The sequence below is a fragment of the Salminus brasiliensis genome, chromosome 24, assembly GCF_030463535.1.
Source record: "Salminus brasiliensis chromosome 24, fSalBra1.hap2, whole genome shotgun sequence".
Lineage (NCBI taxonomy): Eukaryota > Metazoa > Chordata > Actinopteri > Characiformes > Bryconidae > Salminus > Salminus brasiliensis.
Genome location: NC_132901.1, coordinates 29,319,486 through 29,336,985, shown reverse-complemented (window position 1 = coordinate 29,336,985; position 17,500 = coordinate 29,319,486). Strand labels below are relative to the sequence as shown.

Sequence of the window (17,500 nt, the reverse complement as noted above, 5' to 3'; positions counted from 1 at the left end):
TCACACACTCTTTTACACTCTCACATACACATACACTCTCTCACACACTCTCATACACACTTTCACACACACACTCACACTGTCACTCTCACACACTCACACACTCTCTCACACACTCTCATACACACTTTCACACACACACTCACACTGTCACTCTCACACACTCACACACTCTCACACACACTCTCATACACACACACACTCACACACACACACACACTCACACTATCACACACTGTCACACACACTCACACGCTCTCACACACACTCTCACACACACACACTCACACACTCTCATACACACACACTCTCACACACACACACTTTTACACACACACTCACACTGTCACTCTCACACACTCACACACACACACACACTCTTACTCACACACTCTCACACACACTCTCATACACACACTCTCACACACACACACACACACACACACACACACACACACTGTCACACACACTCACACACACACACTGTCACACACACTCTCATACACACACACTCTCACACACACTCTCACACACACACACTTTTACACACACACACACACACACACACACGACCAGGTCCAGTCTTGTGGGACTGCAGTAAAGAGTGTAAACCAGGGGGCGGGGTTTCACCCTGCGTTATTTATTTTCTCTCCGCCCGTATTCAAACTCGCCCCGCCCCCCGCGCTCTGATTGGCTCTCCTTCTGCGCTAGGATTGGCTAGTACCCCCCATCGCCCCGTTTATGAGTGTGAACCACCAGCCAATGGTAGCGCGCGGAGGGCGGGGCTTGTGGGAATACGGGTGGAGTCAGAAACTGACGTTAGAACTCCTCGGTCTCGGTTCCGTTAATCCTATGCAGACTTTCCGGAGCTCGCCGCTCGAACCGCCTCCCGCAGTAAAGCAGGCCGCCCAGGGCGACGGTAAAGCGGCACCGTCCACACCGGCCGACCGTGGATGTGCTTATTTTCTGGGGCTGACTGGACTGGCTGGGCTGCGGGACGCCACGGCAGCTCCCCCCGGGTACCGCGCGCTGCTGGCCGGCTCTTGATTCAGGGTCGCTGCGCTGCTTGTTGTTATAGCGACCCGGGCTACAGCTAACCCGGAGCGGCGGAGGGAGCCGCGGGTTTACCGGCCTCCTCCCCGCTGAGATTCCCCGGCACGGAGGAGACGATTCGGGAATACCGTGCCGCGTCTCGGAGACCGGGGGTGAGTCGCGAGCCGCAAAAAACTCACTTTGATGTGATGTGATTTTAGAGATGATGTGCGCAGAGCGAACCGATTCTCTTCCAGTGAACCGATTCACGAGCCGCACCAGAATCTAACTTCTCCCCCGTGGCGCTTACATCTGTTATGAGCCTAAAACGTGTCAGATTGATGGAAATGTAGTTTTATTTGATAAAGTCCAGATTATTAGGCTATAAAACGCTACAGATGTGATTGCTGAACCGGGTCGATTCCCTGTCTGAGTGAACACTGCAGCACAGACTCGCCCCTGTCCTTTATTTCTACAAGCTGAAGTTCTGTGTGTGTTCGGTCCTGTTGATTCCGGGTCGTGTTTGTGTGTTGAGCTGCGGTCCACCCGGAGATGCCTCTGCACAGCGAGTCGGTGGAACGAACAGTCCGAAAGAACCGGATCGCCAAACTGAATCGAACTTAACAAGTAAAAAGTGGACCCTCGAAGCGCATGCGCGGTGTGCAGGTGTAGCAGCGCGATGAGGAGGGAGGCTGTTGGGCAGTGTAGTGTTGGGCAGTGTAGTGTTGGGCAGTGTAGTGCTGGGCAGTGTAGTGCTGGGCAGTGTAGTGCAGGGCAGTGTAGTGTTGGGCAGTGTAGTGTTGGGCAGTGCAGTGTTGGGCAGTGTTGGGCAGTGTAGTGTTGGGCAGTGTAGTGCTGGGCAGTGTAGTGCAGTGTAGTGTTGGGCAGTGTTGGGCAGTGCAGTGTAGTGCAGTGTAGTGTTGGGCAGTGTTGGGCAGTGTAGTGTTGGGCAGTGTAGTGCTGGGCAGTGTAGGGCAGTGCAGTGTAGTGTTGGGCAGTGTAGTGTTGGGCAGTGCAGTGTTGGGCAGTGCTGGGCAGTGTAGTGTTGGGCAGTGCAGTGTTGGGCAGTGCAGTGTTGGGCAGTGTTGGGCAGTGTAGTGTTGGGCAGTGTAGTGCTGGGCAGTGTAGGGCAGTGCAGTGTAGTGTTGGGCAGTGTAGTGTTGGGCAGTGCAGTGTTGGGCAGTGCAGTGCTGGGCAGTGTAGTGTTGGGCAGTGCAGTGTTGGGCAGTGCAGTGTTGGGCAGTGCAGTGTTGGGCAGTGTTGGGCAGTGTAGTGTTGGGCAGTGTAGTGCTGGGCAGTGTAGTGCAGTGTAGTGTTGGGCAGTGTTGGGCAGTGTAGTGTTGGGCAGTGTAGTGCTGGGCAGTGTAGGGCAGTGCAGTGTAGGGCAGTGCAGTGTTGGGCAGTGCAGTGTTGGGCAGTGCTGGGCAGTGTAGTGTTGGGCAGTGTAGTGTTGGGCAGTGCAGTGTTGGGCAGTGCAGTGCTGGGCAGTGTAGTGTTGGGCAGTGCAGTGTTGGGCAGTGCAGTGTTGGGCAGTGTAGTGTTGGGCAGTGCAGTGTTGGGCAGTGTTGGGCAGTGTAGTGTTGGGCAGTGTAGTGCTGGGCAGTGTAGGGCAGTGCAGTGTAGGGCAGTGCAGTGTAGGGCAGTGCAGTGTTGGGCAGTGCAGTGTTGGGCAGTGCTGGGCAGTGTAGTGTTGGGCAGTGTAGTGTTGGGCAGTGTAGGGCAGTGTAGTGTTGGGCAGTGTAGGGCAGTGCAGTGTTGGGCAGTGTTGGGCAGTGCAGTGTAGGGCAGTGCAGTGTTGGGCAGTGCAGTGTTGGGCAGTGTTGGGCAGTGCAGTGTTGGGCAGTGTAGTGCTGGGCAGAGTAGTGTTGGACAGTGTAGTGTTGGGCAGTGTAGTGCTGGGCAGAGTAGTGTTGGACAGTGTAGGGCAGTGCAGTGTAGGGCAGTGCAGTGTTGGGCAGTGTAGTGTTGGGCAGTGTAGTGCAGTGTAGTGTTGGGCAGTGTTGGGCAGTGTAGTGTTGGGCAGTGTAGTGCTGGGCAGTGTAGGGCAGTGCAGTGTAGGGCAGTGCAGTGTAGGGCAGTGCAGTGTTGGGCAGTGCAGTGTTGGGCAGTGCTGGGCAGTGTAGTGTTGGGCAGTGTAGTGTTGGGCAGTGCAGTGTTGGGCAGTGCAGTGCTGGGCAGTGTAGTGTTGGGCAGTGCAGTGTTGGGCAGTGCAGTGTTGGGCAGTGTAGTGTTGGGCAGTGTAGTGCTGGGCAGTGTAGGGCAGTGCAGTGTTGGGCAGTGTTGGGCAGTGTAGTGCTGGGCAGTGTAGTGCTGGGCAGTGTAGGGCAGTGCAGTGTAGGGCAGTGCAGTGTAGGGCAGTGCAGTGTTGGGCAGTGCAGTGTTGGGCAGTGCAGTGTTGGGCAGTGTAGGGCAGTGCAGTGTTGGGCAGTGTTGGGCAGTGCAGTGTAGGGCAGTGCAGTGTTGGGCAGTGCAGTGTTGGGCAGTGCAGTGTTGGGCAGTGTTGGGCAGTGCAGTGTTGGGCAGTGTAGTGCTGGGCAGAGTAGTGTTGGACAGTGTAGGGCAGTGCAGTGTAGGGCAGTGCAGTGTTGGGCAGTGTAGGGCAGTGCAGTGTTGGGCAGTGTTGGGCAGTGCAGTGTTGGGCAGTGCAGTGTTGGGCAGTGCAGTGTTGAGCAGTGCAGTGTTGGGCAGTGCAGTGTTGGGCAGTGTAGTGCTGGGCAGAGTAGTGTTGGACAGTGTAGGGCAGTGCAGTGTAGGGCAGTGCAGTGTTGGGCAGTGTAGGGCAGTGCAGTGTTGGGCAGTGTTGGGCAGTGCAGTGTTGGGCAGTGCAGTGTTGGGCAGTGCAGTGTTGAGCAGTGCAGTGTTGGGCAGTGCAGTGTTGGGCAGTGTAGGGCAGTGTTGGGCAGTGTAGTGTTGGGCAGTGTAGTTTTGGGCAGTGCAGTGCTGGGCAGTGCAGTGCTGGGCAGTGCAGTGTTGGGCAGTGTTGAGCAGTGTAGTGTTGAGCAGTGCTGGGCAGTGTAGTGTTGGGCAGTGTAGTGTTGGGCAGTGTAGTGTTGGGCAGTGTTGAGCAGTGCAGTGTTGAGCAGTGCAGTGTTGGGCAGTGCAGTGTTGGGCAGTGTAGTGTAGGGCAGTGTAGTGTTGGGCAGTGCTGGGCAGTGTAGTGTTGGGCAGTGTAGTGCTGGGCAGTGCTGGGCAGTGTAGTGTTGGGCAGTGTAGTGTTGGGCAGTGTAGTGCTGGGCAGTGTAGTGTTGGGCAGTGTAGTGTTGGGCAGTGCTGGGCAGTGTAGTGTAGGGCAGTGTAGTGTTGGGCAGTGCAGTGTTGGGCAGTGTAGGGCAGTGTAGTGTTGGGCAGTGTTGGGCAGTGCTGGGCAGTGCAGTGCTGGGCAGTGTAGTGCTGGGCAGTGTAGTGTTGGGCAGTGCAGTGTTGGGCAGTGTTGGGCAGTGTAGTGTTGGGCAGAGTAGTGTTGGGCAGTGTAGTGCTGGGCAGAGTAGTGTTGGGCAGTGTAGTGTAGGGTAGTGTTGAGCAGTGTAGTGTTGGGCAGTGTAGTGCAGTGTAGTGTTGGGCAGTGTAGTGTTGGGCAGTGCAGTGTTGGGCAGTGTTGGGCAGTGTAGTGCTGGGCAGTGTTGAGCAGTGTAGTGTTGAGCAGTGTAGTGTTGAGCAGTGTAGTGTTGGGCAGTGTAGTGTTGGGCAGTGTAGTGTAGGGTAGTGTTGGGCAGTGTACGGTAGTGTTGGACAGTGTAGTGTTGGGCAGTGCAGTGCTGGGCAGTGTAGTGTAGGGCAGTGTTGGGCAGTGTAGTGTTGGGCAGTGTAGTGTTGGGCAGTGTAGTGTAGGGCAGTGTTGGGCAGTGTAGTGTTGGGCAGTGCAGTGCTGGGCAGTGTAGTGTAGGGCAGTGTTGGGCAGTGTAGTGCTGGGCAGTGTAGTGTTGAGCGGTGCAGTGCTGGGCAGTGTTGGGCAGTGTTGGGCTGTTTAATGGGCATTTCGGTGTGTGTTGGCGTTCTTCTCCACTGCAGGGACTCTCAGTTGGGTTCATATTTGTGTAAAATGAATGTACTGTGCTGGAAAGGCAAACTGAAGACCTGCCCAACACGTGTATAGTGTCATTAAGGAGGGTAGAGGCCTGATCCAGCTCCGATCCTTTGTTTTTACTGCTGTGTTTCAGAAGAGCGCCCTCTGGTGTCCTGTAGATGCCATTAACAGTCGTTATTCCCAAACCTGCAGCAGTGAGGAGCGTTCAGAAGAGCACAGAGCAGTGTAGAGTCTGCAGTGTGGAACACGAGTACCAAAGATAATACCTGTGGTTCTAGAGCTCAGACTGTGTTTGGGGCAGTTGGAATGAAGTCCTAAAATCAGTACAGTACTGCAAAACACATCATCATCACGATACTTCGATATATCGATATATCCTTCTGCCCCCAGTAGTGACCATGAACTGTGTGGATTGTTATGTGAAGGGAGGTGACAGGTTTAGAACCAAAGAGAGGTTCTCCCACTGGTAAAACGGAGCATGACCACCGTAGTTTAGTTTCTGACCAGCTGTGATTCAAGAGTAAGGACGTGGTGGGAGTGTGTGTACACACAGCAAATACAGTCACAGCTCTAGAACCGCAGGCAGCACCTTCTCAGGTTCCACTGTACAACAGTTCCACACTGCAGGTATCTGAGAAAGCTGCTCACTGCTGGGAGCTGGAATAATGTCTAGAGGGCGCCAGAGAGCCCTCTGCTAGAACACAGTGGTAAAAACAAAGGATCAGAACTGGATCAGGCTTAAAGCAGCTGATACCATTCAAACCCGCCTCAGCTCTGGTCCTGATCCACCTGAACCGCAGAACCATTTCTTCTGAAATCATACGCATTTGCAGGGAGTTTGTCCCCCTTTGCTGTAACCTCAACCCTACTCCATACAGGCCTTACGCTTGGCATGTTGGAACAGTGCCAAGAGGAGGATTTGATTGCATTGATTCAGATTGGTATCAGTACTCAGATCAGATCAGATTGGTATCAGTACTCAGATCAGATCAGATTGGTATCAGTACTCAGATCAGATTGGTATCAGTACTCAGATCAGATTGGTATCAGTACTCAGATCAGATTGGTATCAGTACTCAGATCAGATCAGATTGGTATCAGTACTCAGATCAGATTGGTATCAGTACTCAGATCAGATCAGATTGGTATCAGTACTCAGATCAGATCAGATTGGTATCAGTACTCAGATCAGATCAGATAGGGCAGAAACACTGGGTCAGGACCTCCCTGCTGAAAGTATTACCCAGTGATGTCATCAGGCCTGACGGAGCGTGGTCCAGTCGCAGTAAAGGTTGAGAACCCCCACTTGCTGAAGCAGCCTGCGGTTCTGTAGCCCACTCTCGCGGTGCTGTAGCCATGGCGATGTTCCAGAGTGTGATTTTAACGGTAATATACTGCGACACTGCGGCAACAAGTTTTACACTGGCTCTGACCCCGAGCCCGCAGTGTTTACGGCTGCTGTATCTGTTCCAGCGCTGCGCCACAGCGGCTCGCTCCGCCAATAAATCCCAACCCTTAACAAAGCCCGACGTCTAATTTGGGAGATCGGATGCTGCGGAGCGCGGCTGGAGCTGATGCCTCTGTGCGGCAGTGAGGCCCTCGGTGGAACGGGGCTTTTAACCTGTGAGCTAAAGAGTCAGTGTGAGCTTTACCTGAGCTTCACTCAGCACTGTCCCTCTGCTGCACTGCTGAAACCAACACTGAAGATGGCCGTGTGTGGAATTGACTGGTTTCGGGTCAGATTTGGTCTGTGGGATAAGTGGGATGACCAACAACCTCCACACAGCAAATTACACACAAACAAGAATCCCTGTGTTCTCATGAAATGAAAGGCTTTGGGCCTGTGTTTTAATATTAATCACAGAACAGCAGCGTTATTATAGGAATAATGTGTTTTCTGGGGCTTATTCAGTAAGCAGAGATGCAGTGTTATTGTATTATGATATTTTTATCATCCGCTATCAATAAAAAGTCTTTGTTCTCGTCCACATGTGTCCAGATACTTTTCAAAACGTGTCTTCTGCAGTGTTTCTGAAAATTCTTCAAGAAACAAGCCTAATGGCCAAAACAGACCTAAATACAGCAGCACGAAGATGAAGCTCGCTCTCCCTTTTTAGGCTCCCTAACGAACAGGCTTTAATGGTGCGGATGGGAGGCTGAAGCATAGTGAAGAAATTTGTTTTTAAAAGTATTTGCATTTGTGGGCGTAGCCTAAGTGCATGTTACAAATGTTATCAATAATTGTACTTTTTTTTATTAAAAGGTGGAATTAACTTTGGCTAGCGGTTCTGCATCATTTTAAATTAAAGGGAACTCGCTTTTTTAAATTACGGATGGCTAAGTCAGTGTTGTGCTGCAGTGGTGTATGTTAGCATAGCCTTTCATTCATCAGGCTAGTATGTTAATATGTAGTGTACTAACCTGCCAAACCCGCAGTATTAGGATTAGCATGGCAGAGGTCTTCAAATCTGGACCTTGAGTCCAGTTTCCAGTGCTGGACTGATCATTGATGGGTGTGACCGCTATGTTAACTGTTCCCTAAACTTTCAGTGAGAACAAAACCCAGGACTGGAAGCTGGATTCAGGTTCAGATTTGAAGACCTGGGGTATATGGTTCTTATCCTGTAGTGTAAGTGTGTAGAGTGTGATTGGGACGCAGCCCTAGTTTGACACTTGGGGTAAAATATAAATATATAAATAAAGAGCTGGGGTCCAGGTCGCTGCTCCATGAGTCCTGACCGACTGAAAGGTGGATTTGCAGTTCCAGCGTTGTGTCCCGCCTCAGTTACCCCTTCACTTACTTGTTGGTTGATGAAGGGGTTAATTGTTAGCGCGTTAATCAGTGAGTTCTGAATCCTGTGCCTTCCCTGAGTGACCGAGCTCTTCCCTGATCAGCTGCATCAGTGCTCTAACTGCTGCACCTTTCCGCTGAGGTAGAGAAGTGTGCTCCGCCTACACCCTTTCCTGCACCTCCGTGTCCAGCGGGACTGTACCCTCTCCCGCTTTCAGCTGCAGTCTGGAAATAGTGCAGCAGCGGCTCTGATTCCGAGTGCTGAGACAGGTCACCTACACTCGCCGGCTCCTGTGCGTTAGCTGAGACTTCTCGACAGATTAGCTTCACTGGTGAGGCTCTTAACCCAGTTACTGCCCGGCTCCTCTTTCTTTCCAGGAACGGAGCGTATAGCTGAGCTTATAGGAGCTGGATTTACCTGCGGTCAGCTTTAGGATGCCCAAAGCCTTCTCAGCATAGCGTTACGCAGTCTTACGGTAATGAACAGTGCTGGCAGTGAGCGGATCTTATCACCCGAGTGAGGCTAACTATAATATTATGTAACTTTAGATTTTCTGATTATTCTGTTTTATGAATAATAGCTGTAGACGTTCAGGGTGCGTGTTTGGGCTGACAGATATTCTGTAGGAAGTTCTGCTTAACATTGGACACATAAAGTACATCAATAGTATAAAGGCCAGCAGTTGCAGTAAGATGTGTGTAATATGAATATTCTGAAGCAGAGCTGCCGGTTTATTAATGGTGGCATTGCTTTGTGCTGAAACTGTGACTTTGGTTCATATTTTGCTGTAAATATTTTAGCATAACCTCAGTAATAAACATCATAAGAATGAAGGACCATCCTGCACCCCTCCTGTAAAAAGTTGGAGATCAGAAATGTAACCAAAGGGTCGCTGGGTCAAATCCCTGAGGGAGCACCATTAGCCTTGCTCTCTCCAGTGTGGGTAGATGGCACTTCCGCCCCCCCACACCACTCCAGTGTGATGCTGGCCGGCACTGGCGCCTGCTGGCTGCAGCTTCGGAAAAAGAGGCGCTGGCCGGCTGAGCACATGTTTGTGGCGGCGAGTGTCTGTCTTCACCCTCCCAGTGTCGGGAGCGTTATGTGATGGGATGTGATTAATTAGGTATTTTTACACATTACCAGGTGGATGTTCTCCCCCCTACAGATTCTCTGATCAGGTTCTCAGGAGGCTTTCCCTTTAACAACCATTGATTCCCCCCCCCCCCCCCCCCCCACACACACATTGGATATTTATTAATTACTTAATGAATTAATAAATAGCAGATATACTTACTGGTCACTGGATGAGCTACTACAGAAGGCCACATCCGGTTCCACTTCTTTCAGCCAAGAGCAGAAAGCTGAGGATGCAGCGGCTGTTCTAGATCAGCTCATCTTCATTATTATATCATTATTTTACAGTTTTAGGACATCGTTGATGTATTAATAATAAGTCGGAAAAGAGTTTGAAACTGAAATAACTGAGATCAGACAGCTGAGGTTCTCTGGTTCTGCAGAGGTAAAAGGGGCAGAAACCCCTGAGCGGCAGGAGGGAAAGGAGGCGGTGGCGGTGGAGGAGGGGTTCGCGGTCTCTGAGAGAGCTGGTGTGATGTTCTGTCTTAGCAGTGTCTCTAATCCCTCTTTAACATTGGAACTGAACTCAGAGTTAAAGGATGCAGCGTTTGGACCCGGTCTCGCTCCTCCTGTAGAGCTGAATCAGCAGAAACGCACGTCAGGCTGCTCAGCTAATGCTTTACGGCCTATTGATCCCGGGGGAGAGCTGCAGAGCACCCACAGCGCTTCAGCACGAGCTTAGGAAGGAAAAGGGCCTCATAAAACCACAGTGTTTTCAGACCATCAGGAAGCTGCTGCGTGCTCCACTGCGCTATACCTGTTCTACTGACAGCTCAGGTTAGCCTGTGTTAGACTGAGGGAACTGTTGGACCTGCAGGCTAATTTTACAGAAATGTTTCTGTAGAGGATTCTCTGTATTTGGGAAGGAATTGTCCTGCTGAGTGGTGTGATCTGCATCTCAGGACTGTCAGTTAAACTATTCCTGAGTTACGAAGCCTGCATGCAGCTCGCATCTGCATCCGGCTCAGCATCCGCCTCCACATCCGGCTCAGCATCAGCCTCCAAGAGCTAGCTAGGGTTAGCCTGTGTTAGCCCAAACTAGAACTGTTAGCGTACAATTAACATGCATTAAACCAGTAAGCTAGAGTTTAGCTGCTTGCTAGCCTGTGTTAGCCCGGTCTCTGGACTCGCTCACATTACCAGGTGGTTGTTCTCCTCCCTACAGGTTCTCTGATCACCTTTAGGTTGCTGAACAGCAGCCTTAGAACCGAGATGGCTTTCCCTTTAACAACCATTGATTTTCTTCTTCTCTTCCCCCCCCCCACACCCCCGAATCCCCTGTCAATCACAGTATAGATCGCTGTGTGCCGGCCCGCCGCTCAGAAGCGTCCCTATGGATGAGCTGCTGATTGACCTGTGCTGACCCTGATCAGGAGATCCCTGGAGGAACAATGGATTTATCCCACTCTCCACATCCCGTCGCCTTTTCCAGTCTCATGTCAATGCCAGGGTCTTCCCCCCGACAGAGACGACGCAGCAGGTCTGTCCCCCAGTCTGCGGGATTAGCACAGAAGAAGTATTTCACAGCCTGTGGCTAAACATCACGAGCTCGCTCCGCTCCTCTTCAGGCTAGGACCTCTGCATCCGGGCCGCTGCTTCTTCCATTCCAATGGTGTCCGGTCAGATTCTGCACCCTGTTCCTCGCTCTATCCGTTGCACACAATTAGGACTGCCTCCCGGAGCACCGCGGGAAGGCCGCCTCCGTCAGGCGCAGGGCCTGGTGGGCACAGATGTTGCCCGATACGGACACGTCCACTCCTTTCTCAAATAAGTGACTCGTTCGGACCTCTGTTTAGGGGCGGACTCGTGCTCCATGGCATGGGTCAAGCTGTTCAGGAAGCCAGGGACCGCCGCCGCTGGCACAGGGGGACCTGCTGGGCCGGGGCTGGGGAAGTCCTATCAGCCAGGCAGCATGCTCTCGCTGGCTCTCACCAAGGGCCTCCTCAACGAGCCGGGCCAGAACAGCTGCTTCCTCAACAGCGCCGTGCAGGTGAGTGGCGGGCACAGACTGGGTGAGGCTGTTTAAGGCAGCTGTCACCACTGGAGCAGCAAAGCATCTGCCTAGCAACTGCATAGCAACCACCTGGGATGCCATAGCAACTGTCTAGCAATTGGAATATCAGCTACCAACCACTTAGCAATAGCATAGCAGCTATATGGAGCAGCACTTCAATTGCTTAGCAACCCCATAGCAACTAGGTGGTGCATTGTACTTTTCTAGTTAAAAAGTCTAGATAAAAATGATTTGCACCTCAATAGAACGCAAGCGTAGATTATCTTCAGCATTATCTTAGTTCCAGCCCACCACCGCTAGGGGGCCTGTGGGCAGAGGTCAAGGGTTAACTTTACAAAGAGCGACTGCGTAATGGTGTTTGTTTGACAGTAGGTGTGTGTGTGTGTGTGTGTGTGTGTGTGTGTGTGTGCGCGCGTGCTCTGTTCTGTAGGTTCTCTGGCAGCTGGACATTTTCAGGAGGAGTCTGAGGCAGCTGTCTGCCCACTTCTGCCTCGGTGACGCCTGCATCTTCTGTGCTTTAAAGGTCAGCAAGCAAACACACAGCAGATGACCCGTCCCTTATGTGGCCTCATGGTGGACTGGGAGGGGTTATGCTCATTTGTGCAAGATATTTTATTATTTCTGAAAAGTGAAGTTGGTGAAATTTGTGGCAGCGATGACTGCAGGAGAACTTGCAGTGATGCATGTTGGCATAGCAACGCTTCGTCACTTCCTGTTAGAAGCAAGTGTGTTAGTACGTCAGTACTGACCTGCCAGACCCGCTCTAAGATTAGTACACAGTGTACACCTTACAGCTCTAGTGTGTAGTACAGAATGGGGACGCAGCCTTTCTCTTCTGGACGTACAGAGTCAGAACCTCCTCAGGCTGAGAAGGACAGTACAATAGGATTAGAGGGGATGTAGACCTGCAGTTAGATCCCTTTACCCTTACTTCTACTCTCGGCCGGGTGCTTTTGGGGCTGGAAATGTAAAAACGGTCAGGAGTGTCATTATTGTGTGTAAATCATTGTTTTTATGGTATGCTGTGTGAGTGGGCTAAACTGGAGCATGAGAAACCTTCTCAGTCCTGAGATCACCACCAGGTCCGAGGTAGAGGTCTGTGGGGTAGAGGTCTGTGGGGTAGAGGTCCGTGTGGGCCTCACAGGTGTATGAGACCCTCTCTGTCTGTCTGTGTCACTGCAGAGCATCTTCAGTCAGTTCCAGCAGAGTCGGGAGCGGGCGTTGCCGTCCGACACCCTGCGGCACGCGTTGGCAGAGACCTTTAAGGACGAGCAGCGTTTCCAGCTGGGCCTCATGGACGACGCTGCAGAATGCTTCGTACGCCACCTTCATCCCACTGTTGCAGCAACCAGACAATAAATACATAATTTAATGCATTAAAATACAGTAATATAGAACACAATCATTACTCTCAAGAGTCATTTTATTAATTAATAATTTTATTAAACCTTGTATATGTGTAAATATATGTAATCGCTGTCTAATGAAAAACATGTATCTCCAAAGTAGTGGCTTTACAGGTGAGGGTAAACATGCAAATAAAGGTTTATTCCAGGTAATTTAGAGCATTTCTATTGGACAGAATTATTTACACAGTGTACAGAAGCAGCTACAGGGTTCAGACCATTAAAACTAAAGACAGACAAAAATGGAGATACATGTTTGCAGTGAGATATAAATATATGTATATATATATATATATATATATATTCTTACTGATGAGCAGCACTTCCAGGTGTTTTGAGGGACTACAGGTGCAGCGTAACTCCTTATAAACGCGTGTGTGGCGTGTTGTGGACACACTGGGTTTCTCTGCTGTACGCTGGTCATGTCTCCGCAGTGGAAACTGGAGGCTGCTGTGATCACTCTGATGCAGTTATACGACCTGAATCATTTATAACCTGCTCTAACGGGGTATTATTAGATTTAACAGAGTATTAAATAAATATAGCTTTCCTTTTTAATGTCAGGAACAGTCGGCTTCAACCATGAACCCTCTCCTCCTCTCTGCCGTAAATAGGAATGTGTTTCTCTGTGTTTCAGACTGACGGGACAGGAACGCTAATAATATCAGCGGTGATGAAGCAGTTCTGCTGCTGCTGAGAATAGCTACAATAACCCCTCTGTAATTTTACTTAGAGCAGATGAAGGATCCTTCAGCTCATACGTCTGACTTGTGTTTCTGTCTGTCTGACAGGAGAACATCCTGGAGAGGATCCACCTGCACTTGGTGTCCGACTCAGCTGCTGAAACCTGCACTTCAAAGTCCTGCATCACGCACCAGAAGTTCGCCATGACTCTGTATGAGCAGGTCAGAGGCAGCGGGCTCTCCGTACTCCTCTTTTCCTCCTCAGTCAGTAGCGTCTGATTTCTACAGCAGTTTAGTTCACTTTGAAGAAAAGAAACGTAACCATTGATGTAAAAGTGCTGGTGTTACTTACTGAGGTTATTTTAGGATTCAGAGGCCAGGGGAATGAAACACCATCAGTAGAGAAGAAGATCATCTGTACAAAGTGTGTCTAATCTGTCTAATAAACACTAATTCAATCAGTTTACCACATTCAGAGTCATACAGACCGTCTGATCACAGGAACATAAGATAAAAGGCATGATGGATAAAAATGAGATAAAAGGAGGGGGTACACATAAAAATATAAGATCTAACTCGCATAATGAAGTATTAGGGTTCAGGGGCGATCCATGTGTATTTCAGTGGATCAGGTATCGGCTGTTTGAATCCCAATCCAGTTCCGAGTCTTAGTTTTAACCACAGTGTTCAGAGTGCCATCTGCTGTCCTCAGTGAGCCATTAACGGACACTACAGTCCAGCCGGCTGCAGCAGCAGTGTGGACGTTCTCAGAAGGTTAATAAAGGAGTTGAGGTTCTGCAGTGTGGAGCTATTTTACAGTGGAACCTGAAAACACACCATAATATCTGACCCTTTATAAAACTCTCACTGAAACGCTCTGTTTTACCAGCGGGAGAACCACAGAACCGCTCACTCGCCTTTCAGGAAGAGATTAGACTGCAGTGTTGTAGAGGAGCTGGGAGCTGATTGGTCTGATTGGATTATAAAATATTAAACACTATAAAACATAATTTTAAGAAAAGTCTCGACTAAACTAAATCAGCCAGTCCAGAAAGTCAGATCAGATCAGATCGGACTGGGGGGTAAAATGACCTGATTGGGACGTCTGTGAAGGGTGTAAAATGAAGGATGTAGGCTGTAGGTCAGGGTGGAGCTGTGGTATGAGCTTGGGTGTGTGAGGTGCAGACCTGCAGCAGTGAGAGAGGTGATGAGAGATTCCAGATGATTTCACTCCGTTAAAGATCTTTTACTCCAGTGTCAAATCAGTGGTTCTTCAGGGTTCTTCAGGCTCCCCCAGACCGCCCAGATCTTTGCTCCGCCCTTTAGTGATGGAGCAATGTGGACCATCTGTGGCTGCCTGAAGTGTGTCTGGCAGTGTTTTTAATCGTATGAGTTATTTCTCTGTTTTAGATCAGAGAAGAGCTCATGATTCTCACCAGTCTAACCAGTCTGTACCAGTCTGTGCCAGTCTGTACCAGTCTAACCAGTCTGTGCCCGCCTGTACCAGTCTAACCAGTCTGTGCCCATCTGTACCAGTCTAACCAGTCTGTGCCAGTCTAACCAGTCTGTGCCCGTCTGCACCAGTCTAACCAGTCTGTGCCAGTCTAACCAGTCTGTGCCCGTCTGTACCAGTCTACAGTAGGACTGTGCTGCTCAGCCCAGACTGTACTGACTGTAGTGTGTGCACTTTGCAGTTTGTGTGCAGGAGCTGCGGATCGTCGTCGGACCCTCTCCCCTTCACAGAGCTAGTGCACTACGTCTCCACCACCGCCCTCTGGTGAGCCCTCCTCCACCCCGTCCCTCTGCTGTCTCAGCCCGATCGCAGTGCCTGTGAAATTAGAATACCCAGTCCACACATCTCTGTGACTGTGGGACCCAGAGCTGCCCAGCGGACAGAACAAAGTTTCTGGACCTGGATTTGCCAGCTCGAGTCACATGGACGGTGTGTAGCATAATAAACTCGACGTGAGCTCAGAATACTGACAGATTATTAAAACATGTAGATATTAAGATTACAAATAATAAGATGTGTTCGACAGGAGTATAAATGATGAGTGCTGAAGTAGATCAGATGGATTATTAATAAATCTTTTCCAACAAATTGTTCACACGCTAAAGTTTCCATAGCAACATCCACAAACTTAATTGAAGCTGTTAAACTTATTAGTTCATTTATTTGTGTTAATACAAATTATTTTATTTATTTACTTACTAATTTAATCTACAGACATTTTCTTACTGAGGAAATCCTGCGCTACGTTTTCAGGGTGCTCTCACTGGTTGCCGTGTCAACGTACGAAGCAGAAAAGCCTCTGATTGGCTCCCTTCTACCCTGCCCACTCCTCATTAAGCCCCGCCTTCACCCACTCATTATTGACCTCCTCTTTTTTAGTTTATTTTCTGTACTTGCTGAGGGGGCGGAGACTAGATGATACTCTCTGGACATTTTTGTTGTTAAACAAACACTTAAGCTACACTCTATAGACAAAAGTATTGGGACACCTGCTCATTCACTGTTTCTTCTGAAATCAAGAGTATTAAAAGAGCTTAACCCAGCTTCTGTTGGAGTTACTGTCTCTACTGTCCAGAGAAGAAGACTCTCTACTAGATTTTGGAGGAACATTGCTGTGAGGATTTGATTGCATTCAGCAAGTTATTAAAGCACACTGTGTGAATGGCCTTCTGTTTAACTGTGTTTTGTCCTGTAATTAGCCAACAGGTGGAGCGGGTGCTGGAGAGGACGGACAGGCTGAGGTCTGATATGTTTGGGGAACTGCTGCAGGCAGCAAACACCATTGGGGACCTCCGCAACTGCCCCGTAGGTTCCCTTCTCTCACTCTGCTGTCTTTGTTGTTGCTTGGTGGGCGTTTGACATTCAGGGTGTCCGTGTAGTGCTTTACCCTGTCAAACAATCCAAATCTATCAGTGTGTAATAAAAATACACGTAATACACACAGGGGGGCGCTATACTGTGATATCTGTGTGCTAGTGATAGCCTGAGGCTGAGGCTGATGAGATGAGTCCTAATCGGCGTCCAGTTCCACAGCACAGCTGAAGCTCCTGTAGCTCTGCTTCTTCTCCTCTGTGTAGACGTTTAGATGTTTGGGTGGATCGTATTGATTGATGGACCTGAAGTTTTAATGCTTGGGCAGGTGCTTTAAGACTAGAGCTGGGCGATATGATGATATTTTATGGTATGGTGATGAATGTAGTTATGGTGATACAGTAAGCTGTTCTGATCATATGGAGGAGACTGTTAGTGTTAATAAACACTGATCAGCTGCAGGGTTCATTACTAACAGTGTGATTAGACTGAAGGGTTCATTACTAACAGTGTGATTAGACTGCAGGGTTCATTACTAACAGTGTGATTAGACTGAAGGGTTCATTACTAACAGTGTGATTAGACTGCAGGGTTCATTACTAACAGTGTGATTAGACTGCAGGGTTCATTACTAACAGTGTGATTAGACTGAAGAGTATAAATCACTGTGTTCAGTACAGGAGAGGGTCTGATAGTAGTTTATAAGAGTCTGATACTGATGTGTTTAGTCTGATCACATGTATCGTTATAAATATTGTGATCTAGTATTTTTACCATGTTGCCCAGGCCTATTAAAGACTGAGGCATGGTTCATTTCTGCTGAATCAGCCCGAGCCGGTCCTCCACTGTGTGCCAGTGATGACATAACAGCGGGTCATGTGACAGTCTATATTTACTGTAGCTCTCTAGGGGACGACACGTGTTTCCGAGGATGTGCCTCAGACATTCGAGCACGCGCTGCAGCATCACAGCTTTCTCTCACTGTCGCTCTTCTGTTTCTCCCCTGATAACTGACCGTGAGTAAAAGCCGTCTCTCAGAGACGCAGATTAGACAGTTAGATCTGACCGGCTGGAAATGAGACTTTTACTGTTCCCTGTAATTACAAAGTGCAGTGGGTCTCCCTCATACCCTCACACTTCACGTTTAGAGACGTCCTAAACCCAATCCTGATCTGGTCTGGTCTGATCTGAGTACCTGCTGAAGGCCCAGTTGGACTGACCTCCCTCATTCAGCTTCCAGTTCCTTTAAAACACAGTTCATCACTTCAACCAGAATCAGTTAATAATCCATTTATTTTCCTCATTTTTAATATTAATAAATTAATATTTATTATAAAAATAATTTATTTTATTAAATTCATTTTATCTCCTATCCAAACCCACCAGTGCAGCTACACGAGTCTTCTGAGTTTTATATGGAGTGATGATGATGATGATGATGATGATGATGATAAAGGTAACATAGTGAATAGAGAATCTCTACTAATCCAGTTTTCTTTAATGATCTGGTTCTAAAAGCAGGTTCTAGAGCCGAACTCTTCTCAGAACTCTGGTAGAACCGTGTCTCAGGCATCAGGCAGCGTCTTCTTCA

The 17,500-nt window shown here is 49.4% G+C and overlaps 1 protein-coding gene across 1 annotated transcript in view; it reads left to right on the top strand.

Moving 5' to 3' along the window:
- Window positions 1–812: 812 nt before the first annotated feature.
- The window catches only part of usp53b (ubiquitin specific peptidase 53b), a 28,878-nt gene continuing 12,190 nt past the window's right edge, over window positions 813–17,500 (top strand). Inside the window, exons 1-7 of the mRNA XM_072670083.1 lie at window positions 813–1,205; window positions 10,274–10,972; window positions 11,427–11,519; window positions 12,179–12,313; window positions 13,194–13,307; window positions 14,780–14,862; window positions 15,798–15,907. Of these exons, the coding sequence (XP_072526184.1) occupies window positions 10,796–10,972; window positions 11,427–11,519; window positions 12,179–12,313; window positions 13,194–13,307; window positions 14,780–14,862; window positions 15,798–15,907 (712 nt within the window). The 5' untranslated portion in view covers window positions 813–1,205; window positions 10,274–10,795. The remainder of the gene's footprint in view (window positions 1,206–10,273; window positions 10,973–11,426; window positions 11,520–12,178; window positions 12,314–13,193; window positions 13,308–14,779; window positions 14,863–15,797; window positions 15,908–17,500) is intronic.